We start from the raw sequence: 25,207 nt of genomic DNA, 5'->3' as shown, positions 1-25,207 counted from the left end.
AATTGCTTGGGTCGGATAATCCCACCGTTTTGCTATGGCTGCCGGTCAGGCAGGTTCGGATAAAGGATTGTTTCTAGCGAGGGTACCGAAAGGGAGCTCCTCCTTGGAAATGCCGAAGGCCTCGGTGATGGAACAATGGCTCTGTGGGCAGACTCTGCCTTAAGCTATGCAAATCCATTATTTGCATTTTAGGATAGAGACAAACCCTGCACGTTTAATTTTTTTTTGTTTGTTTTTTGGGTTTTTTTTGACTGTTTAGATTATTTTTTGGCGGGGGGGAGTGATAGTGGTGTTTCTGTTTCAGTTAGAGCAAGTGGTGAAATCAGTCCTGCTGTCCTTTCTCGAAATTTCCAGGGAGATGAGCGATTGAGATTTGTGCCTGTTGTTACCCACCTGAAACTTTCTATCCAGTTTTCAAAATTTTTTTTCTCTCTCTTCAATCCGGGTTTTACTGAGCTCTTCTTTCATAGCGTTACTGCAGAACTATTAAGAAAAGAATGAATTTTGTGATGGGATAAGATTACTTATTTTAACCTGGTAATTCAGCTAAAGTGTGTGAAAATGTTAGATAACAAAATAGGAAAATGTTACAGATAAAAGGTATATATATAACATTTTTTGTGGAGAGTGCCATGGTAATAGACTGGTCACTCCTAAACTGAAAGAAGTAAATTCAGAGAGGTGTTGGAAGAAAAAAGAAATGTGCATGGAGCAGGGTTTCCTACCCATCAACATGCAATATGCTTTTCTGACTAGATCTCAGAAGTGATATTTCTGAACTAAAATAGCTCTCCTTTCACTCGTGAAACTTCACCAGCTGTAGCTCTGGTTTTTATTTCACTTAAATAAATCTGCTTACTTTTTTTTCTCTGTGTAATGCAGTACCTGCTCCTTTAGCTCATCTGTCTCTGTCGAACTGAAATAGCCCATTAAGTTACACTTTAGGCTTATGGCTGTTACTAAGACAGCAGAGTTAAAGGTGTCTAAGTCTCAGGTCTCTCTGAAGGTCATAATGGCTTTAGCAGACTACTCCTGCTTCTGGGATGTATGAATCATCCTCTTGAGTGCCATGAGTTGCCCAGTGTCCTTATCCTTCCCTGTTCACAGGTAGGAGAAGTTCTCTTTGGAAGCAGTTGCCAATTGGGGATGTGCCCATGGGAGCAGCTGCAGAGCGTTCAGTTGAGACACTAAAACCTGAAAGCTGACAGGAAGATCATCAGTACCTGAGTCCTAAGTTACAAACAGGTGGGGAAATAGGTGAGTTACAGTGTTTTGGCTAGAACAGGGTGTTGGACAAGGCATAATGTTAATATGTACTGTGTCTGCTGCTAAAGAATGGCTTTAGCAATTACTCAGGGGAGTTGCCTGACTGAAGAGGGAAATACAGTGGGTGATGTGGTGACAGATCTCCTTTGCAGCGGGAAGTGCTTGAGATACTTCTCCTTCACCTCTGCCTCAAGACTTTGATAGCTTACTAGCAGAGGCAGCTTTAGAAGATTTTTGATTGCTTTTTTCCTTAGGTGTTCGTTTTTGGATAGAAGCTGTTACGATAGCTTATTTGTGCCATTAGCACTTTTATCTTGGGCTTGTTCTCTTTGTTGGTTTCTGAGCATGCTGTGATTAGTGTTTCTTGGTGAAAGTTTGGTTTGTCTTCCCAAGACAGGTTTGGAAAAGTTAACACAAACTTGCTTTAGCTGATTTGTGATTTTCTTATGTGTTGCTTCATGTGCTCCTGGGTGTTGATTCAAATACGTTGGCCTGGAAGAGGATGCGATCAGATAGATGATTTGAAGATAAAACTTGTGAGAGCACCATGAATCTCTATGAGGTTGTCTACACCATTGACTTAAACGGGAGGAGAGGCTCTTGGTTTGGTTTTGGTGTTTCGTTTTTTGTTCCTCCATGGTATAGCTTGAGCTGTAGCACAGGATCTTCATTTCTTTGTCTTTGTATGTTAACATTAAGGTTATTTTACTTACAAGCATCAAAAGGTTAGTTTTACTTTGTGTATAATGTGAGGTATTCTGTCTTGGCTCCCTGGTTAAATGCATTTTAGGAATGGGCTCAAGACTTCTTGAAATACTCTTTTTTACAGATAGCTTTCCCTGCAGATGTTTGCACTGTTTCAGTTAAATCAGTTGGAATGTGCACTGTGTGTTAAGGAGGAGTTTAGTTTTTCAAGCTTATGACATGTAGTTTGTCATTCATTTGAATAATTTATTCATCAGTTTCTCTAGCCTTACAGATAAACTGTATGGTAATAATGAAAAGTAACTGATTTATGGAGTAACTGAATGTACAGAATTTTTTCCTTTTTCAGAGTCTTTATTTTCTATCATCTATTTACTCAGAATACCAGACGCTTTGTAGCAGAATAACCCCCCAAACTTCCCCTTTTATTCCAGTTTCTCCTAGTTTTGCTATGTTGCATATGGTTGCTCGCGTACCTATTCACACTCTTCAAGGGAAATGAAAATAAAGCTACTTGTACATACTATTTGCTATGTGAATTTCCTAAAGATTAAGTCTTTCTTTTAGCCTCCTTCCAGAAGAGCCTAAAACCTCAGCTTTTCTTGATTCGAGTATATTGAAGTCTAGAGGAAAACAGGATGCACGTGCTTTTGTCTTCTTTATAAGTCACCTCCAACAGCTCTCACTTGGCAGTTTAGTGTATTAGTCACTGACATGGGTAGTTGTCTTTGTACAGAAAGGTTGAAAAGTGATGGGCAGTATTAGGTAGCATGGGCTGTGAAGCAAAGACAGAGAATATGTGGGTCGCATGTAGTGTTACCACCTTTTGAAAAATGGGTTGAAAAATGTGGTAAAACACTTTGCTGCAGTACTTCTTGCTATCATTCTGAAATACCCTGTCGTTTTTAAGTTCATTTTGCTTAGGTGGATTGCCTCTTCAGCCTTCCAAGAAGCTTGGTCGTTCTTTGGTCTTGAATGCAAAAATGAGGCCCTGGTATCCTGTGAGGCAGACCCCTTTACAGTACTGTCACAGAGTTAGCAAATTGTGAATGTCTCTGGGTAATAACCAATGTTGGCATGGAACTACTCAGTTATTTCTGCTCCCAACCCTAACAGCAGCAGTAAAACTGGAGTATTGTGTGCCAGGGCTGTTTTTTGCATTCTTGTGTAAAAGGAGAGCCAGGAAGAGCAAGGTAAAAAAATGGAATACCCTTCACTTGCCCTGATTGAGAAGGGAAGGCTGGAAAACCTACAGAGCCAGTTGATCTTCCCTCCTGTTAAGAGGGCCAGAATGGAGTAATCTAGGAATGGGTTTTAAGAACAGGCAGGAGTGAAACGACAGCCTGTTTTAATCACTGAAGCTGTTAACATCTGTTGATTTCAGTGCAAGTTTCTTTTCCTGAGCTGCAGTATTATTTTTTTGGGCCACTAGGAAACTTCATTTGTGAGATGTGTGGCTAGTAGTCTTAGATTTCCACAGACTCTTCAACTCACTTTGGAAAGAACAGTATTAGCCCTTGTTGTGAGTGCAGGTCAGAAACACTAAGGATGTGCTGCAGAGCTCAGAAAAGTTCTTTGTTAGACTGGATCTGCAGACTGACATTTGCATTGCAGTGATATCCAGACATTGTTTGTTTTTCCTGCTTTGTGGAGTCCTATGGCCAGCAGTGAAATGAGAATGGTGTGAGGGGCATGAGCTTAGCCAGAGCGTTTGCAGATGTGGGCAGAGGAAATGTGATGGCCACTTAATAGTCATTATGGAATGTGTGTGTGTGTGTGAGATACAAATTGCATCACATGTGGGATGAGGGCAGAAGTCCCCTTTTCAGAGTAAGAAATAAATTGAAGCTGTGGTTTTGCCATAATATTTTTTTTCTTCTTTTTTTTTTTTTCATGTAGTTGTAGGTTAACATAGCTTCCTTCTCTAATTTTTGAAGGTGGGTTGTGCTGACAGATTTTTGCTTACATGATGACGTATATGGGGGAAATGACCTGTTTTGGGACAGGGGCATCCAAGCACAATGCAAGGGAAGAACCTGTGGGTTTTTCTCACTGCAGTGAAGGGACAGGAATATGTCCAACAGCCCAGAAGCTGTTGGTGAATGAAACCTTGTTCATAATTTGCCAGTTAAAACAGGTATTTTCTGCTTCTTTGAAGTTACGGAACCTGTCAGTCTCGTATCATCCACCAGTGTCACATCTGAGCACCCCGGAAATACCATCTTTATCTCTGCAGTGCTTTGGGTAGTCTGAAGTTGATGTGTGGGACTGCAACCAGGAGGAGGTTAGTGGTGTAGATGGGAGATAGGCTGTAAGGTTTGTTTGAACACAACATTTGCACAAGATTAAATGGAGCCATAATGTTAAATCCACTTGGTGAAGCATAGGAACAAGTTAGGATTTGTCTGGATTGCTGAATATGCACAAGGCTTGTTGGCATGTGGTAGCTAGTCTTGATCATGCCCCTTGTGTAGACAAGTTACTGCCTTCTCATTGTATATCTGGGAAAAGCCTGGATTTTATTTTTTTTTCGTTGTTTTCCCCTGCAGGAAACTGTTAAAACTGTGGCTAGCTTTGCTTGCCCAAATATTTTGCATTATTTAATAAGGCAGGGTGACACTTGTCTCAAAACCTCTATAAGTCCTGCACCTCCTCCCAGTTTTATAACCACCTATGGCAGTTTTAATTTTCCATTCTCAGAAAGTTGACATGTGTAGGTATGGGTGGACAAGGAGAATGAAACACAAAATGGCCATGAAATGCTGTCTGTAACTAATCATCTGCTGTCCCTGCTGGAGACAGAACTGGGCTAGATGGACACTGGTCTGACATAGCAGAGTGTTTCATGTGCTTTCATTGCTCACCTTCTGCTGTGGAGCACAGGCCAGGTGATAAAAATGCTGGTTAGTGTACATACCATTAGTGCAGTCCCTCAAGTATACTGCCTTTTCTTGCAGTACATGTTAAGGAAATACTGTTACTTCATTTTCATTGAAACAATTTGAATGTAATAGTTATTTTGATTTTTATGTGCTAATGGCACACTATAATTTATTTTCAACTTGGGACATTGGTTCTTAGATGGCTTAGCCTCCAGCTCTGAGGTAGATTTTGTATTAAAGATGTCTAAGGTACATAGAAAATGTTGTACAGAGCTTTGCAGAAAGAAATGTAAAGTGAAATAGTATATCTCATTCTTAAATTTTCACAGACAACATTACTTATAATAAATATTGATAGTGTTGAAGTGACTTTTTGAAGCTGGGTGACTGAAGTCAGCTAACACTACCTGTTAGGTGGTTGAAAAGGATATCTAAGTTGTTGAACTTCATATAACTCTTCTGGGAAATTTGGACACTTGCATGTTTGTACAAGGCATTTCAAAATTTGAGCAATTTCTTCCTCTCAGTGGCTCTTCTGGTACCTCTACCACACAGTTGTGTGAGAAGATAAAATGAAACTGTATTTTTGATGTCTTTTTGTTGTATGTACTTTTGATGTTAAATGAAAAATGAATTTATAGGGTTTCTTTGTTCTACCCAGCTGGGTGTTTATTTCTGTAAAACTTGAGATGGTCTCAAGCACATTAAGTTCCTAATCTCTTGCATTTGACTGAAATCAGTCAAAGGGGTTCAGAAGTTCTATAGGGAAGGAAAGAAAGGAGATGCGTGCGCACAAACAGGGTATGGTTGCATAAATCTCATTTCATGCTGAGAACACGTGATAGAACAGAACAAAAAGCCTTTTACTGTATGGCATTTCATGCTCTAATGGAGTTCCGCATCGTCTGTGGCATGGATAGCAATCTGATAGGACATGGTGATGCTGGAGGCTGAGCCGCATTTGGCGTGGTCAGGGTAGCAAGAGAAGATGTCAGTAGGCAACACAGCAGGTGTAGTGTATATTGCTCGAGAGGACTTCGAAGTTTTATGCTGAAGGAAATAATAGACTTTGTGTTTTATCACTGGTGCAGCATGGGCCAGTTTGGTTATGGGAGAGCATATCTGTGCCATGAAATCCATTGCCCTCCTGTCATCTCACAGGAAGGTGAGCCCTGTTTTAATCAGACTCTTACTCTCTTGTCATTAGAGGAGGTACTGTCATGCAGCCCTGAGCATATTCAATTCTCAGAAAAGATCAGGTAGGGTAGGATTAGTTAATCTGTTTAAAGATACTGTGGTCCTGAAGAAACTCCTCTTCATTTTGCTGTAGCATTTAAGGACGGGTGAAACAGAATTGAACAGCAAAATCAGATGCTCTCTTTCACCTACAACAAACTAGACTTGGATTGTAAAGGAGCAAAACAAACTGGTAGAAGGAGCTGTGATATGCAGGAGAAGGTACTGTGTGAAGCCACTGCTCTAGCAGAGACTGGGCTGCGTGTCTTCAGCCTGCCCTAAGTTTCCTGCATGACTGCCCTTCTGGCTCCTTGCTCTCATCTGAGCTTCTAGGCATTTTGGCTGCCCCCAGCAGGAGGGCTGTGAGACCGGCAAGGAGGATGCCTGGGTGGGGTGACAGGCACTTTTTACTTCCCTAAGTTTTAGGCAAAAAAAAAAAAAAGGCAAAAGGAAGCAATACATCAGTTTTGGGGAGGAAGGGGGTCGTGTTTAACCTTCAGTGAGGATTGAGGTCTGAAAGTATTGTAAATGCTGGTCTCCGTGTAGCACTGAGAAAAGTGTATAAGCTTTCCCAGAATGCTGTAGTGACTAATGTAGGCAGCTTTCCTCCCAGACAGATGGCAATTGAAGATTAGCATCAGATATAATTAGCTTTCCTTTTGCATAGATAAAAAAACTGAAGAGCATAGTTCAGAGCTATGAGCTTCACTATAATATGGATACCCACTAAAAGTTTGCACTGCAATACAGACTGTAGTGGTATCATTTTATTGCTCTGGATACACAGAAGTACATAAATGAACATGTGCAAACTTTTCTGCAAGGAGCTGAATTCTGTTAGGGCAACTGGCAGTTGCTCTGTGATGAATTCCAGTTCTGGGTTTACATTGTTTAGCCGGCTCGCTTGTTCTTTGTTTTTGTTATGAATTTGATTTCAGTTTTGTTTAAGGAAACACAATGAATGATACTCTAAATGCTAAACTCAGATATACCTTCGTCTGTGTTCCACTTGGGAAGCTCATTACCTTACAAACAATTTTTTTTTTTTTTAACATTTTATGTGTGTAGACTCACTGATAAACTTTCCCTTTCGGAGAAGATGCCAGGACTTTACACAGTGTTAAATGTTCTGCAGGCCTACATTTTTCTACAGTGTTGTGTATCTTGCAGTTCTCAGTCCTCAGGATATGTACTGTTTGGATATTGTATGTGGTAGTTTTTCTTTTCATATTAAAGAAACAAAATAAAGCACTAAAAGTCTTTAGGGGATCAGATACAGGCTCTGATGCAAATGGTACAACTTTTTTTGAGTTTCAAAAGAATTTACGTCTAGAGAGCATTCTCATGGTTATGAAGCGGCTCATTTGAGCTTTTCTTATTGGTGGTTTTGTTGTTATTGTAAATAATGTATTTGAGCTTCAGTGGTAAGAAAACAAAGCTGTGTATAAAAAAGGCTTGTGAAAATAGTCTTAATGTTTACAGTATTCATGTTTTTCCAGTTTGGCACTGTCAGTGGAGGATTGTTTTCTGATGGTAGTTAGCACTGAAGTTTGTGTTCTGATTTTCATGATCCAAAGGCAAAGTCAATGCATTCATTGGGAGCACTGGGAAATGTAAGGCATTATCAGAGAAGCTGCTCGAACTGCTGCTGTCCTTCAGATTTCTCCGAGCTGGCAGGATCACTGCTGTGAAAAGCTTCCAAGATTTTGTAGTAGTACTTATGTCCATTTTCCTTCCTCCCTGAATTAATGTATCTTTACACTTTTCGCTTGTTTCGCTGCGTTCCTGAGAATCCCAGAGCTCTCATCTGCACAGATGCCTTGCAGCAGATTGACTTGAAGAATTTGCTAGTGGGGTAAATTGCATCACAAACAGCTGGGGTTTTTTTTGGTGGTTGGTTTGGGGCATTTTTTTGGGGTGGTGGTGGTAGGGATGTTTTTTGGTTGTTTATTTTCTTTGGCAGTTGAGTCAAGACAGGGAGCAACACAGCAAAAACGAAGAAATACATTGTGTTTGTGGCTCTGACTACAGACATGTTTGGCATGTTATTTAAATGAAAATTTAACTGTTCAGTTTTGTATGTTGGCTAGGTGCATGTTCACACCTATTTTCTGGGCTTCTTAATCCACCCAAACCTGCTTAATGTAACCTGTTCATTTTTAAAATATGGTGAAGTATTGACAACAAAAATTACAGTAAAAAACTGTGCCATCAGATGATGGCGGTCCTAGTGCATTTGAAATTTGTCATGACTGGGGTTTACAAGTTGACTGGGGTTTACTGTGAAAACTAGTCATACAAAAAGCACCTGTTTCTATTTAGGGACAGATTCTGACACCAGTATGGATCAGGATTGATCCTGTTACAGTGAAGTGAGAAAAGAATCTGATGTTCTTGGGATATATTGTCAGTGTAGATGGGGGAACATTTAATTCTTCAGGTGCTGATAGTGAAGCTAGTAAATCAGCCCTCTGTTATCTGTCAGGGGAAAAAAAGGCAACAAAAACCCCACCATGTTTTTCCCCATGCCCTTGAGAGCCCTAATTTTGCTTGTGAGTGGGCTTTGGTTTTGTGGGTTTTTTGTGTATTTAGTTTTCTTGGTTTTTTTGGAGGGGATTTATTTTAACCTGGTATTGCGATTGGTTTTTGTTTCCCCCTAACTGTCTGGTAGATTTAGTTTTATAATTCAAACCATTTTAGTGAGAGATGAGGTTAAATCACTAGCTCCAAATCAGACAGGATGTCTTGGATATCCTAGGCATTGTTAGAAGACAAAACATGCCTTGTTTTAAGGTCAGCTTAGTGAATGTAACGCATATAATAAATACAGATCAAATTTTCTGGTAGGACCTTTATTTGTTTAGATTGATCGTAGTTCCTGGAGGAAAAGATGGTGAACCGGATAGGGTTTGTAACTGAACTGTTTTGAAACCTGACTAATTTGCCTTTCTCCAGCCATTTCCCCGTCCCTTTTTTTTTCCATTTTTTTTTTTTTTTTCTTTCTGGGAAACCTAAGAAGGATTGGTGGTTTGACCTTAATCCTCTGACTCTTCAGGCACTTGTGGACAAAGAACACTGGTATGAATGAGTAACTGATTTAGTGCTGGGTTGCATATATTTCTGTTAATAATTTTCTGCTTTTTTTCAAGCATTGTGTAGTATTTCTGTGGTTTTGGCTTTTTTCAAAGGAGGTGAAGAAGCAAAACAACTCAAAATCGTGATTCTTGCAGGAAGAGCAGCTCAGGTTGACTGAAACCTTTCAGTTGCGTAAGTCAAACTATGAGAATAAAATGCCCTGAACTCTGATCCCCAGAACATATTCCATGACTTGTTTATATTTCAGTCCCTTATGGAAACAGAGCTGAAGGAAAAGGGGAAACAGACTGGGAAGTAGCAGTGTTGTCACCAAGCCTGCAGAAGAGCTGCATGGATTTATAGTACTCTGTTTCTTTCATTTATTATACAGACACCTATGATGTGTAATATATAAATAGCACGTAGCTTAGGCTTGCTAAGGCTTTAAAGGTTAATCTTGGAGAATGTAAGAGGGCTAGGAAAAGGTCTGTCAGCTAAGGTTGTGTCACTGACTTTGTATGGGGGGTTTAATATTTTTTTAAAAAATGCAGTTAGAACTGGATTTTCTATGTTTGGTTAAAGCTTTGGGAGTTGAGGAAGCAGAGCTATTGGTGCTCGGCTCATACTTGTGTTTGACTTTGCATGCACAGGTTAGCTTCTGACCAAACCCCAAATAATTGTTTATGTACTGCACTGCATCTCTGGCTGCTGAACCACTCGTCTTAACAGAACCCACTCGTCTGTATTCCAAGTACACGGGAGGAAGAAGGAGGGAAGAGAAGTGAAGTGTGTTGGTGGAAGGGCTGTAGAGAGTCAGCCAGGACTGGGAAGGCATATGGAAACGTCTGTTCCCAACTTCCGTGTGCCTTTGCATAAATTGTCTGCTTCTTGTCCTCCTTCATCTCAAGGCACGAAAACAGGCAAGAAGATGAGGCTATGGACTTGATCTTACTCTTGCTTGTAATTATGGACAAGGTTTCTGGAAATTTGTTGTAGTTAAAAAGCACCAGTGAGATGAAAATCCAGTAGTTATTATTCTCCTTCCCCTCAAAGCCATAAGTTAGATTTGGATCTATCCAGGGCTGACTCTTAAGCTTGAGTTAGCAGTGTTTAACTGTGTCCATTATTGGAATGAGTCCTAAGCCATCTTGGAACATTAAAGAATATTGTTTTCTATCTTGGAGGGAAAAAAATAATTAAAAACAACGTTTAACAGAAGAGAAATATTCATCCAGTTATCTCTTTTCTGTGCTTGCAGTTTTAACTGCGTGTCTGTATCATGCCGTGGAGCATGCTGTCACCTTGAACTGGTGCTAGGAATCCACACTGCACTGTGATAAACAGCCAAATACTAGCTCAGATCTGTAGGGTGGCATAGCAATCCTGTGATAGTCCCAAGCTGGAAGTGACATGTTCTGCATCTCAGTAAGGCTAAAGAGCTCAGCCTCGGACAGTTCACTGAAAACTGCTCTGATTTGAGGACCATTTCAGTGGTACCCAATGCCTGTGGTCCTTTCTATTTTGCTCACCAGGATTTTCTGGCAGGATGCACTGGCTGATGCTCTGTGCTTCTGGTTTTCATCTGTGGAGCTAGTATTTCATGTCAGTTAGAAGTGATGTGAAATTTTGCATCGGTAGGCCCAAAAGTGATATCTCTGTGAAACAATGCCCATAATTGTAGTGCCTCGGAGAACAGGATCACAGCATTTTCTTTTGCTGCCAAATTGGGACCTGTTTCAGTAAGCTTTAAGAAGCTTGTCGCTTGACCTAGGCTTGTATACATGTCGTTCTGCTCTCCAAGAAAGCCTGATGAGTGCATGCAGCCTCTAATTTCTTTTGGATTCTGCCCCTACTGTGGAGTATGTGTAAGAGCTCCTGGGTCCTCAAGCAAAAGGAGGGAAGAAAAGGGGGAAAAAGGAGTTAACCACTAAACAGATGACACCTTACTTCGTGCAGTAAGAACAAGGGAGTCTGACCATGGTGATGAGACTGTAAGTCAGGACATGCAGGCCTTTTGCAGCTTTTGCCAAGCCCTCTGTATTGATGATGTGTTGACTTTGAAGTCTACAAACTTACGTTTTTCTCATCTTGTTTGATCTGATGAGGTGAGAAGGTATGGGTCTGGAGATAAGGTTTGGAGAGCTTTAGCTGCTGTGTTGTCTGTTCTGCCCAAAACACAGAGATGAGCTGTGCTTTTTCTTGCAGCCTTTGGGAAGGCAGCTAACCTTCCTTTTCCACCAGATGTGCTGTCTAGGCAAATACATATTAGGAGGGGGTGAAAATACAGTAGATTTAACTAGACTTGAAATCTTTATCAGAATCCTTTAGCCAAAGTATATGCTTGTGTGGGAAGAGTTTCTGAGATTATGTAAATACATGTTCATAGCCACAGAAGAGGGGAAGTGATGCAGCGATCTTGTAGACTCTGGGAAAAAGCAAACTGAAATAGCAATTATCAGTGAAAAAAACGAAGTTGCTTTTTCATTTTGCTTGGCCCAACAGGCAGTTTTGCTCTGATGAACAAAATACCAGTGTCTATTATTGAAAGGCAAAAATGGAATAAAAGAATCCTAAATTGTCCACAAAGTAATAAATGTATTGCTGTCTCTTGTGGTACAGAACATGTTTTGCCATTAGCAGGATGATGAAGGGGAGGGAGACAAGCACTTAGGCCCTAAAACCAATCTATTGCTGCCTGTCCTGAAATAACGCACAAGGTCAAAAATGGGCACAGCTCTAGTTTGTGTCTCCACAGTAAACTAATGTCAACAGGCTACGCTTCTGGCTGTAGGAGCTGGTAAAGAACCAAAATTGACATTTTGACACAGTAAAATCTTAGGTTTTCTTAGTGTCATGGTTTGTACAGGTTTTCAGGAACAGGAATAATTGCTTTGGCTTGGTGTGGGGCAGGACAGGTTAAAAAGAACCTTTTCCAATTCTGATGCTGCTAAATGTATAACTTGAATACCAAGTCTGTGTGGTTGGAAAGTTAGAAAACTAGTTTTAATTCTGAGCCACTTTGCTAGGATAACCCAATACATCTTGCTTAAACAATATTTCTGAGGACTTCTTGTTTCTTAAACTGAAATCAGAAAGAACATTGGAAATGATGAGAATTTCAGATGCATGGGAGTAAGGGAAGGCACTAGACTGACTCAGCCACTTCAGTACCTTTTAGATTGTGGCAGGGTGGTTGTGTCGTCCCTCTGCAGCATTCTCTTCTGAAGAAGGGGAGAATTAATGAACAATGCTATTAGGCACATACTTAGAGCAAGAATTGGAATAGTGAATGATGAATAGTGTTTACATTTGGCAGAAGACATACATTGGTGCCATAATGTCCTCACTTTTGCAGCTTAACTTAAAGATGATGATGTGAGAACTCCTTCCTCGGTTATCCTTTTGCTGCATGGTTGTTTCACCAGGTATGTGCTACATCCTGCTACATATCAAAAGGAAGCAGTGCTGCAGGTCAGAAGCTCAAACCCACAAAATACTGACTACATCTTAAAAATTCTGGTGTTTCTTTTTAAACTTTTATTAGGTTTTTATGTGCTTTTTCTGCTGTTCTTTTAAATTTCAAAGCATATTTTCAAGCTCACTTCCTCCCCTGCAACTACAAGGGCCAGGAATCAGAGATCCCAGTGAGCTGAAATTTTCAGGCTGTCACTTAATGGCAGCAACCAAGAATTTACATTGTCTTGTGATAGTTTGTGGAGCTAAGATTGTTTTAAGCTGCAAGATATTTAATTTAGTAGCAACTACTTTATAGTTAAATACTTATTACCTCTACTTCAGTAGTAATCAAAGGTACTTTACAAAATAAGTAGGACAGATGGAAAAGCTTCCTGCATCGTACTATTAACACTAGTAATTTTTAAGGAAGAAAGGAAGGCTTATGAGCGTTATGAAAGAAAGGTGATGGTAGTGTGGTCATTTGATTGCCCAGTCCAACAGCTGTAGATTCCTGCAGGATTTATTCTGTGGCATGACTGCATCAACTACAAGTGTAAGTTGGGAGATAAACAGAAGGTGTGAGATAGTGGCTCATAGCAGATACCATACTGTACTAAAGACTAATTGTAAATAATGATGTGTTTCTGACAAGGAGGTGGGTTCCCAGCTTCCACCAAAGGAAAAAAAATGTTAGCCTCAGGTCTTATATAGTTAGACTCATTTGGGTATATGATTATTTTCTGGTGGGTTGATGGAAGCTTGGAGGAATCTGTCAATAGGAGATGCAGGCTGATCTCTGAGGTTGTCTCAATGCCATAACAAAGTCAGTCTTGTCTAATTCTGTAATTGTAACTCTGTCCTCTGGGAGAGGTGGGAAGCTGACCCACAGAAGTTAGCTTAGATTACTGTTAAAAAAAATGCCGGTGAATTTTTTGCAGCTCTTATATATCTCATTGTTTGCTTTCAGAAAACTGACCAGCTGACACCAAGATCATCAGGCGTGGTCATAGTGGGTTCCTTGGTCCTTTCATTATGTAGATTCCTGTAGGGTTTTAAGAAAGAGGAGGAAATTGAATAGTTGAGTTCCAGCTTTGTCTTCCTTGTTTAGCTTAATTCTGATTGACATTGACCTAAGGGAGGGAGCCATGGCCTTTGTCATTTGGGTTGATGGGCTTAAATCAAGCTGCTGGCTCTTGTGTTGAAGTAAATAAACTGGAATGGAACTACTGTTTTCCATCTGAACTGTATTCTCAATTCCCTATTTTCTTGCATCTCTGTGGGAATTTTCTAGTGCAATATTTGCATTGTAGGAGTTTGTTTCCCTTTGATTAACTTTCTACAACACTCAGCTGTTCTAAAATAGGAAGGAAGAGCTGGAAGATGCTGTCATCATTAAAAACACAGAATAATTTCTTCTGTAAACAAGGCAATGGTTCTGTTTACTAAACCAGATTAAGAAAGACAGTCCTTCTTAGTGAAGACTTTCTTGGCTACAGAACTTTCTCTCAAACACAGAATGAAGCCAGGCAGTAGGGAATGGGATGCTGAGAAGATACTTATATAATTAAAGACCATTTGATGTGTCTAAGGGCTGAGTTAGGTAAACTCTTAATGATTTGTTGTTTGGAGCTGGTGTAGACCCATTATCACCTGTGTGCTAAGCTAAGTGTCCTACCTAAAACACTGGAAGTTGTTACAGATCCTTTATGATCCTGTTTGAAATGATGCTGACTTCTTGTGTTTCAAGGATTATTTTTTTTCCCAGGTTGCATGGGTATTTTTGTAAATATTTTGAAAATGGAACAATTTCTTTCCTCCTCTGTCAAAAATGCTGTTATGAATAATATTTTTGATTTTTAATAGATCCTTTATGGGCTGCTTTTCCTTGTCTCTTCTCTGTTTTGTAGCTTGGTCTGACTCTTCAGCGAAGTTCTTTCTTAACACTGAAGTCAGCAAAATCAGCAAGTTAATCAGTTGCTAATTTAGCAACTTTATCTGAAGAGCTGGTTATGTTTGGTTTAACAGAAGTTTGTACTGATTGAATTGGGGAGTAAGGATAAATGTTTTGGCAAAGCTTTTCAAAGCAGGAGGGGGTAAAAATACTAATAGTGAAAGGAAAAGAGCTGCTAGAGAGTACAGTGTCTTTTTTCAAGTAAATAATAGCATCACTTAGGTTGGAAAAGATCGTGGAGTCCAGCCATGAACCCTGCCCTGCCAGATCCACCACTCAAACATGTCCTCAGGTGTCACATCTAGATATCTTTTAAATACCTTTAGTAATGGTGACTCAACCAATTCCCTGGGCAGACTATTCAGTGCTTGACAGCCCCTTCAGAAATTTTTTTTCCTTAATACTTAATTTAAATGTCCACTGGTGGAACTTGAGGCTGTTTCCACTTGTCCTGTCTCTTGTTGCCTGGGAGAAGAGTCTGACCCCTCCTTGCTACAAATTCATTTCAGGTGGTGTAGAGAGTGATAAGGTTCCCCACTGAGCTGCTGCTTCTCAGACACTTCACCAGCTTTGCCCTTCTCTGGACTTGCTCTGGCACCCCAGTCTCTGTCTTGTAGTCAGGGGCCCAGAACTGACCACAGGGCTCAAGGTGTGGCCACACCAGTCCTGAGAACAGAGGAGTGAGTGATCTCTTCCCTCATCTTGCTGGCCACACTCTTGCTGATCCAGACTAGAGTGTCGTTGACCTTCTTGGCCGTGTGGGCACACACTGGCTCATGTTCAGCAAATGTTGACCAGCGCTCCCAGGTTCTTTTCTACCAGGCAGCTCTCCAGCCACTCTTCCCCCAGCCTGTTGCGCTGCTTGAGGTTGTTGTGACCCAGACAGAGGAGTTCGACTTGGCCTTGTTGAACCTCCTCCAGTTGGCCTTGGCACATTGATCCAGCTGATCGACACTCCCACTCAACTTGGTGTTGCCTGCAAACTGACAAACTCGATCCCCTTGTCCAGACTATATATTTTCTTTAAGAATATTAACAGGACTGAGCCCTGGGAACCTCACTGCTGATTGGCTGCCAGTTGGCTGTAACTGTTTGCTACTGGGCTCAGCCAGCTTTTTACCCAGTGGAGAGCACACCCATCCAAACCATGAGCAGGCAGTTTCTCTAGGAGAATGCTGTGAGAAATGCTGTCTAAGGTTTTACAAAGGACTCTCTACATAGCATACACAGCCTTTCCCTCATCTTCTGTGCAGGTTACCTTGTCATACAAGGAGATCAGGTTGGTCTAGCCAGACCTGCCTTTCGTAAACCCATGCTGCTGGGCCTGATTCCTCACTTGTCCTGTATGTGTCTTGTCATGGCACTCAAGATTATGAGCCAGTTGCTGTTAATGACATTTGGCTGATCCTAGTAAGTGAGTTTTCCTCTTATTTTTGGAGTTTCAAAGAAAAATTCTTACTGAATTACTGCAAAAACTTAGAAATTGCTCCAGAAGTTGAGAGTGACTGTCAAGACAAATTTGCAGTGACCCTTCGAGTCAAGGGAATTGGAGCTGTAAAGCAGCAGTGCTGCTTCCCAAAGAGATTTGAAAGATCGGAATTGCAACAGCTACAGTCTATGAAGTATTTCCTCCAGAGTGTAGAGCAGGATAGCCTGTAGGATATACGTAAGATTGATGAATTTTACCTGGTTCATTGCATGGCTTTGTTACTGGTAGGTACTGTTATAAAAGCACATCTCTAACTCTAGAATTAAATTCTGGTGAAATATATGAGTGGAAAAAAGTAAGGAAGTAGTGAGTTGTTGCACTCAAGTAGTCACAACACTGTTAGGGGAGAAGTGGAATACTAGAAGGCTGTACCTGTCAAGTAAATTTCCATGAGAACTTGTGGCTGGAATGGCTCTTTTGGACTTTTACAAGATTAAGCAACAGCAGTTCGTTCATAGCTACTGAAAAGGCTGCTCACTGTGTAAGATGTGAGCAGTACAGGACTTGATTTTCCTTGAGTCTATCTTGCTAGATACATGAGCTTCTGATATTCCTCTGTTTTTCTTTTTGTAGGCTGTGCAATGAGATGAAAACTCTGTTTGAAAAATGGGCATTTTCTCTGATGTTTCTCCATAATTTCACAAGTTCAACAGTGAAAAAGTCCTAACTTTTCATCCTCATTTTGCAATGTGTGAAAATAACATTTTTCTGTTGTTTGACCGGTGGAGTTTGGCTTGTGTCAGGAGCTGAAGACTGCAGACATAAGCAGGTAGTTTCAGTACAGCTTTAAGTGTCAAAACTGGACTTGAAGAAGATTTGGTGATCCTAAAAAAAGAGATAAAAACTCTGTGGCAGCTTATACCCTGTTCTGTTTCATCAACATCAACCTGTCTGCCTCCTGCGTTTGTGCCAATGCTTGTTTAACTGTGTAATTATGGAAACTGATAGTGCATGGCACAAGAAGCAGAAGAAGCATAGGTACACCTATAAAGGCAAGCTGGTTTCTTTGGTCTGCCAGTGGACAGAAGAGTTGTATTCTCACATGGCCTCAGTGAGAGCCTGGAGTGAACCCATGTTTCTATGCAGAGTACACACATGTGGTAGGTGGAAAGCAGCATTCAGCTCCTGGCACTGGGTCTTTGTGTGAGGAAACCGATGTTGAGGGATCACCTGTTAGACTTGTGGTGGTAGAAAATGTCTGTAATAACAACAACTTTTCTTTTGTAGGTTTCCATATGCTTTAGAAAATGCTGATGCGTTAGTTAATCTTGTGTTTCAGTTTCTTGTTTTGTTTTTCTTACGTTTCAGGTTTATCAGTCATGAAACGAATTCTTCTGTTTTTTATCCTGGCTGCTGCTGTTATGTATGGTATCCTGCATGGAAATCTGTGGAGAAATAACTTCTACTGGTATGCTGATGGTTTGTTGATTTAGAATGCAGATACCACATGGTTGTATGAGAGATGTGGCTGTGAGTTTGTGTTGCTCTGTAAGTGCTTACTATAATCATAAGTGATTACTACTCTGTGTGTGTTGTGTTTTGTAGTTAAGGTCTTTTGGTACTCCAAGGGAATCAATATGATTGTTCTGTCCTGTCACCTGTTCTCGTGTGTCACTTTCAAACCTTGTAATTACTTTGAGCCTGGTTGTATGGAGAGGTCAGGACCTCAGTGGTAGGGAGCCCCTCTGAGGTCCATGAAAGTAGGTATTCAGATGAGGAGTTACATGAGGTGCAGAAATGAGGTATCCACATCTCCCTCCACCCCAGTGGGTTTAGTGTTAGTTTGTTCTATTAAATGTCTGGTAAGTGATGTGGAAGAGGCCTTCTCCACACGTGGGAATAACTGTAGGTGCAGGGGTCACCTTTTGAAAAGCTGAAATTTGTTGAGGCCCAGCAGCCCTTGAGGGCAGCGAGGCTTCACTGTTTCCAGGCTCACAGGACAAGTGGCTTGGGACGTAAAATTTGGGGCACTTACTTGAAGAAGTTGAGTTTCCATTGGTCTTAGCACAGCTGTGACCAGGACTGACCAGAGTGTTATGAAGATAAGTGGTAATTTTTTCAAGTTAATGTGCTCCCTTTATCTTGTTTATGGTGTACAATTGATAAAAATAGCTTTCTGTTGTGGTTTCTGTTTACAGCAAACCACAGTGTTTGTGACATTTCCCTTTTTGCAGGATTAGCTTTTATGGACAGACTTCCTCTGTGAGGGCTTCTCCTTCCTATGTGACTAGTGGAGTTACAATCAGTTACGATCAGTAAGTTCAGCAGTTGAGTATTATTGTGGTGTATTGTGTATTTTTTTGTTTCAGATAGGTGGGAGGGATTGAGGCTCAAGTCTGTAGCCTTTGTGCGTAGGCTCCCTGCTCAATTGTACAGTTGGGTCCTGTGGCTGCTCCTGTTACAGACGCAGTGGTAAGGTGTCTGTCAGAGAGGAATGTGTCCATGTTATGTTTCCAGTGTTTGTTTATGGCCACTTCCAATAACTATCTCTAACAAGCATTGAACTGTTGGAAGAACATTGGCTTACAGTTTTCAAATCTCTGCAATTCTGAGTTATACCTGAATAAAGTTAGCGCAGCTTGGCGGCAACTTCAGTGCTTAAAACTTTACTAAACCAGAGGTGTGTTCCACTTGTGTTCAAGTGTGTTTATAGGCAGCTCTTGGGCTTGTGACTTCCTGCAGTTAGATTTGTGGGACTAATGAGCACCTGTGCTAACACTTGACAGCAGACCTCTCTTTTCTCTGAAGCTGTCCTGCAAAATGCCGTTTGTGAGGCTGATGCTGGAAAGCAACAAGGTGGCCAGCTGATAGATTTCACAGGGTGCTTTCTCAGCGTCACTATTCATGTAAGAACTTGAGGTTACAAAAATCAATTAACCTTAATGGTCTCTTTGGCTTTTGGTTCTAATGTGGTGGTTTCATCCTTCTATCCTTCATGCAATCCAGAGGCACATGTTGCTCACACTGAACTTCACCTTCCCTTCTAGGTTTCGTATTTGTGATTAATTGGGCTAAATCTCCAAATTGGGAATATGCTTAGAAGTGTAAGTCTTAGCCTTAATATGAGTGCAATGACTTATCCCCAAAGAAACTAATTTTCCTTAGAGTACTATATTTCCTTCTCCAAACAAGACTTACCTCCTTCCTGAGGAGTGATGGGGATGCTATCTGGAATGGCTTCAGGGGTGATTGAGCCGAGGAAGTCCTTGCTTCTCTGAAGGTTGGCCTCACCTTTGATTATGCCTGTTTTGATACTTGCTGAGCAAGGGAGGTCACAGCCCCCTTGGAGCAGCAGTGTGAGTAATTGCTAGTAATAGTAATTGTGCTACAATAAGAAAGTTTCAGCTCTCTCAGGGGGAGGTCGTAATGAAATCTTGGTGTGATCTTAACTCAGTAATCAGCTTTTACTAATTTGATTTGTTCAAATTTCCCAATCTTGTTTCTGCTACTCATTCCTGGTCTTGCTATTTATTTGGAATTGGTTTTTTTGCAGGCTACCACCTACGGCTGTAGAGAGGAGGAATGCACTGGACACTTGTCTCCTGAAACCAGCATTTGAATCTTTACTGGGGTGAGTCTTCTGTGGGAATTGAGGGGGAGGGAAAGCAAAGGCTGTGCTGATTGAGGTAGAATTGGGATATTTACACATTTGGGAGCAAATGTTGAGTAGTGCCCTGAGAGAGCTTGGAAAGATTAGACCACGTCCTGGCTGAAGGAGTCTTAAACCTCTGCACAAAGACACTGTGGCTTTTTTTCCCCTGGTACTTCTTGTATTTAAGAAAATGTGGCTATAATTTTAATGCTCTTGTGGGTTTTAAAGCACATAGAAGCACGTAAACTTTGTGCCACCCAAAGCAGACTTGTAGTCTTCAAGTTTTGGTCAGCTCCTGATCCAATGAGGTGATCCTATTTCCCTTTCCCGTGGACTGTGCCAGGGCTGTCTATGTGTTGGGTGCAGCAGGGTAGCTCTAGTGTTCAGCAAAGGAGCAGGAATGGACTCAGAGGTACACAGCAAGAAGAAGGTACGTGCACAGCTAGGACAGTCTCACGTATTTCTGTAGCATCTTTATAGAGATGGTTTCCATGAGCTGAAGATCTGTTCTGTGCACTTGGGTAATAGCCTGGGGAGGTCGAAAGGATTTCTCACCTCACAGAATTATTTATTGGAAAGGAACCAGAGCTGCAAGAGCTAGAACTAAGAATCTTTTCTCAGTAAGTAAATTATTTATTCTGTCTGAGCTTACCAGCTGCTTCTGAACAGCACAGCAAGTTACTAAATTTAAATGGGTATTTAGTGCATCGTGTGTCAAAGCTAGCTGGTCTTGCTTAGTTAAGCTATGGCCCATTTCTCAATGTGTGGGCTGTAGTGTTTTGGTTTTGGGGTTTTTTTCCCTTTTTACTGTCAATATCTTCTGAATACACAGAGCTTAGAGAATGAGATAGTTGATTAGGGAAGCTGAAAGAGAAGGTTTTCTTAACAGCTGTTAATATTCTTAATGGACAAACAAGTCTTGCTGACTGGGGGTTTTTATGATTAACATTTGGTTTTCTAATGACTGTATACTTCTGTGTTAACATTGTAATCTAAGATATAATATGCAGGATCGTTACAAAGTCAGCCAGTACACTGGGTGTGTGCTTAGTTAATTCAAAGGTGAAGCCAAGGGCATGATAGCACCTGACATGTTTGTGTCTGCTGTTCACTCATTTTGCTGGACTTGGCAGTGAAAGTCCCTTTCCTGCTATGAGAGACCATTTTCTGTGGCTCCTGTCTTTTGACAAAAGAATTGACCCATTCTTTTTAGTTTGGCACTTAAAAGGTATAGTGCCATCATGTTCTAGTTTGCAGGAAGAATGTGCTTTTGAGGGAAACCTCCTTGTGATCCCCACACACCATGCTTCTCATCCCAGGATGGCCCTGGTGTGAATGCACTGGAATCCTTTCAGACATCTCCTTAAGCCAGAAGATGCACAGCAGGAGCACAGCCCATGTGCTGTAGCTGCTAAGGGCTAGGATCTTACCAGAGTTAGTCCAGAATATAAAATACCCAAGATGCATGTAATGTGGACATGACAACTCCATATTGTTTTGCTGCATGGATACATCCCAGTTGTCCCAAACAACTTACTAATGTCAACACACTCGTATAGTGCCACTTGTTAGGAATAGGAGTGCAACTCAAATCAGGAGATTGTATTCTGAAGTTAAAATACCTTGCTTCAAACTCTGTTCTTACTTATTAAATAGCCATGTATAATAATAACTGTTAATTTTCCTTGCTATCTCTATTACGTACTTTTCAAACATGAAGTTTATCATGGTTTCCTTGGGTTATGTATTCTCTTAAATACCTGGTCTTGTGGTGTAAGTGTGAGTCACACTATTTTAGTGAGTTTATAAATTGTACGAATAGACAAGTTTTTTATCTCACTCTCTGCTTATATTTTCTGTTACAAGATCTTCCCCTTCTCTGTCATCTGTTTGCTTTTCCTATGTTAAGAGATTTTCTTCCTTTAAAAATGGATGATAATATGATAAAATGGTAATAGTAGGATAAAGAGTTTTTTACAGAGCAATTGCATGACTTACTGGCTTATGCAGGTACATCCTGTGGATTTTGAGATTTCTTTCTTTTTTCCTTCATCAGTGTTGACAAAATATACCCGTTCCTGTGCGCTAATGATTTTATCAGAGTGGCAGAGTTCCAAGGGAGCAATAAGTTTGAACTACCTTATGGAATAAAGAGAGCAGGTTTGTATTTTCGATGTACCTTATTTTTAATCAGAAATACCTAAATGGCTTGTAAAGCCACCTGAATCTCTGGCCATGATCTTCCCTGTGCACTGATGCTAATCCTTTTGGGGTGTCTAGCAGTGTCTTAATGGTTTCATTCAGTCCCTCTGACCTGACACCTTTCTGTTTCTAATAAGTAAAACATTGGGTTGAGGTTGCCCCTCTTAGCAGAGAAGCTCCAAAAAGGTACGAGTGAGGAAGAAAGGACCTTATTCAGCTTCCTTCTGTTTGTATATAGGCTGGAGTGCTAAAGATATTCAGCTATGCTTTGCTAGGGGAAATACTGAGTCATTGTCATGGGCTTCAGTCAGCACACTTAAACTGGTTGGAATCCAGAGTCCTACTGAGGCAGAAGTCCTCAGGTTTAGGTGGTCACATCAGGGCAATTTTCCTTTTACTGTCCTGGTTTTGACTGGAATAGAGTTAATTTTCTTCCTAGTAGGTGGTATAGTGTGTGTTTGGGATTCAGCATGAGAATAATGTTGATGACACATGAATGTTTTAATTGTTGCTAAGTAGTGCTTCCTCTAAATCAAGGACTTCTCCATTTCCCATGCTCTGCTAGAGGGCAGGTGCACAAGAAGCTCAGGGGAGGATTGCCAAGGCAACTGACCCCAGCTGGAAAACGGCTGTTCCATGCCATGTAACAGACTCAGTATTTAAACTAGCGAGGAGTTGTCTGGGAGGGGCTGGTTGCTGCCTGGGAGCTGACATCAATTAGTAGGTGGTGAGCAGTTGTATTCTGCATCGCTTATTTTTCTTGGGGTTTATTCTCCTTTTTCTTGCCTTTTCCACACACGTTTTACCTTTTTCTGCTTCGCCTGGCTTGTCAAGTGGTGGAGACTGAGTGGCTGTGTGGCACTTACTTTGCCATCTAGGGCTAAACCACGACACTGAGCTAGATGCTTCTGCCAGGGAAGGTGTTACAGGGGCCAGAAGGGGAGTTGATGACCCTGCCTGGCTGTTGGACCTGTGGAAATGTTTGCTGGTGCATTCCCACTGCCCATGTTGGTCAAGCCAGAGTAAATAGGGCCGACACCCTAAGGGCTTTAGCCACCCTTTTGGAAAGGGTTATAACGTCTCAAATTTCAGAGTTTCTAACACCAACAATGCCCCTTCTTAGTCTGGGCTTTAGACTTTTGATTTGCCCTCCATCAGTGGTAACAGGGATGGTGCATTTTCCTGCACTTCTGGGTTACAGTGAGGAAAACTACATTTGGGAATGAGTTGATTTCTCCTCTGAGGCAAATTAAGTGTCCAGCAGGAGCCTGCCATCAGGGGTGGGCTGGAAAAGTGCTTCTGTCCAACTTTGCCACAGCCTGCATTGATGTCTTCTCCAAAGATACATAATGCTGTTACTGTCCCTGGCTGTATGAATCCTCTTGAGTCAGCTGGAGGTGGGTAGAAGAAAAAACAAAGTCAGTTAGGTGGGATGTGGATCTTGGAAATACATCCAGTTCTTACTTACTGTAACTAAGATTTTTTTCTTTAAAATGTAAATCTCATGCTATTTTGTATTTTGAGGCAGAAAAGACTCAGAGAGGAGCTGTGAATAAACCTGAATTTCTTTGGCATCATTCCACTAAATTCCAGGTGTTCTTACTTTGATGTTTTTATGCACAGTGCACTACTGTGTTTAAAAACATTGTGGTTAGGGTGACATGCTTATTTATATATTGCAAATACTGAGTGTTTTCATTGATCTTGTTTATATTTGCTTTTTAGAGCAATTTTTTCGTTTAGCCCTTTCAAGACTGCAGAACTGTGGCCTTTCCAGTGAAGAAGACAGGTGAGATGGTTTATTTGCTACTGTTTCTATTAGTTGAGTTTTTAATATTTAGTACTGACCTGAAAAGGAATGTCTGGGGGGTTATCCTAAAATTGCTCAAGTTTGTTAAGACATGGAGCAGATTGACAGGGTCCAAGCAGTGTGTAGCTGATTGCAAGGTTTAAGTAGGCTTGGTTTTACATTTCAATAGCACCAGCATGCAAGAAAAATTATTCTGTGAGAGAGCTTTAACTTATGTTTCCTTTTATAAATGTGTTAGAAACTTGCCTGCTGAGTTCAATCGCATTTTCCTGTAGTATCTTTTTATACTTAGATTGAATATGAACTCCTCTTGCAAATTCAGTGAAAGATGGAGAATGTTTGAGATAAGTAGGTGCAAACCAGTGTCTGCTTCTGTGTTCCTACATACACTCAACTTCCTTTCCTTGTGGATAAGGGAGACCTAGGAAGACAGGAAAGGCTGTCTGTCCGTTTGGGAGTAACAAGGGTGTGGCATGAAAGGGAGCATGCCTTAGATAACGTGCTTCCCGTGGATTAGATAGATTAAATTAGATTAAATCTTTAATTATAGATTAAATCTCTTGTTGGAAGCCACATCTGCCAGGAAGTTTGGTTTTGTTTTGAAGGGCCTTTTTGTTCGTGCGTCTTGTTTTTTGCTTGGCTTTTGTTGGGATTTTTTGCATGTAGGGTTGGCAAGTAGACTGAAGTCCTGTGTTCAGAGTGATGCAGATGAGTCCTTAGGTTTGCAGTCTAGCAAGTGGGCTGAGAACCTGTCAGATGTGATGTTAATATACAAACTTCTTAATAGAGTTGAATGCAAACAATGCTGACGTTGGCTGTACTTGGTTTTGTTTTTTAATTGCAGAGATCATACAAGATGGCTGCTATTGAAATAGCAAATATCAGGATTCACTGTTTAATTAAACTTGGGTGGAATATGTTCAAACTTAAGAATTTGTTTTAATACAGTTTATCTTTTTTGTTTTTCCTTACTGTACTCTTTTCTTTCTCTGTGTTTTCTCTGTTTCCAGGATGTTCAGGTTTACTCTTAAGGAAGGAAGAAAGTAAAACTGTATTTTCTATCAGGAGTGTGATAATGCGGTAAATTTATAGACTTGGCTGACAGAAGCTGCTCTTTTGTATGGAGTTTGAAGGAGAATGCCAAATGTTATATTAGAAATTCCCTGAAACCATAACTTCAGGACCATACTTGTTTGTGCTGTAAAGCAGATATGCTTGTACCTTTTAAATGGAAATGCCTGTCCTGTAGATGAAAAGTGAGGAAATTAGTATTCGTCCTTTGAACGTAGATTCTCTGAGATGTAGATACGGTAGATATAGTATTAGTATTATATTCTTAAAATATGTAGATATAGTATTCTGGGAAGTATGCTTCATTTTATTAAAAGTAACATACTTAGTGATGCTGAAGCAAAATGAGAGCTATTAATATTTAATAGGCAGTAATATAAACAAATCAAGCATACAATGACTTCGTATAATATATTCTTTCTAGATCCATCAGGTTTTGTGTACAGCAGTCTTAGGTCCTGAATCACTGTAG

General features: G+C 40.7%; 1 protein-coding gene across 26 annotated transcripts in view; it reads left to right on the top strand.

The window, feature by feature from the left end:
* Positions 1 to 25,207, top strand: part of ST3GAL6 (ST3 beta-galactoside alpha-2,3-sialyltransferase 6) — a 138,794-nt gene that overhangs the window by 44,758 nt on the left and 68,829 nt on the right. For 9 of the 26 annotated variants that reach the window (XM_088158858.1, XM_088158857.1, XM_088158854.1 and 6 more), the window contains 6 exons: positions 1,108 to 1,257; positions 17,369 to 17,468; positions 18,235 to 18,315; positions 19,554 to 19,631; positions 21,709 to 21,812; positions 23,580 to 23,643. In XM_088158858.1, coding sequence (XP_088014984.1) covers positions 17,380 to 17,468; positions 18,235 to 18,315; positions 19,554 to 19,631; positions 21,709 to 21,812; positions 23,580 to 23,643 — 416 coding nt within the window. In that variant the 5' untranslated portion in view covers positions 1,108 to 1,257; positions 17,369 to 17,379. The remainder of the gene's footprint in view (positions 1 to 1,107; positions 1,258 to 17,368; positions 17,469 to 18,234; positions 18,316 to 19,553; positions 19,632 to 21,708; positions 21,813 to 23,579; positions 23,644 to 25,207) is intronic. The other 17 variants (XM_088158851.1, XM_088158866.1, XM_088158863.1 and 14 more) reach the window with 4 other exon arrangements.

This window comes from Sturnus vulgaris, chromosome 2 (assembly GCF_052056855.1).
Source record: "Sturnus vulgaris isolate bStuVul1 chromosome 2, bStuVul1.hap1, whole genome shotgun sequence".
Lineage (NCBI taxonomy): Eukaryota > Metazoa > Chordata > Aves > Passeriformes > Sturnidae > Sturnus > Sturnus vulgaris.
Note: the sequence above shows the minus strand (reverse complement) of the source record. Positions and strands in the feature narration are given on the sequence as shown.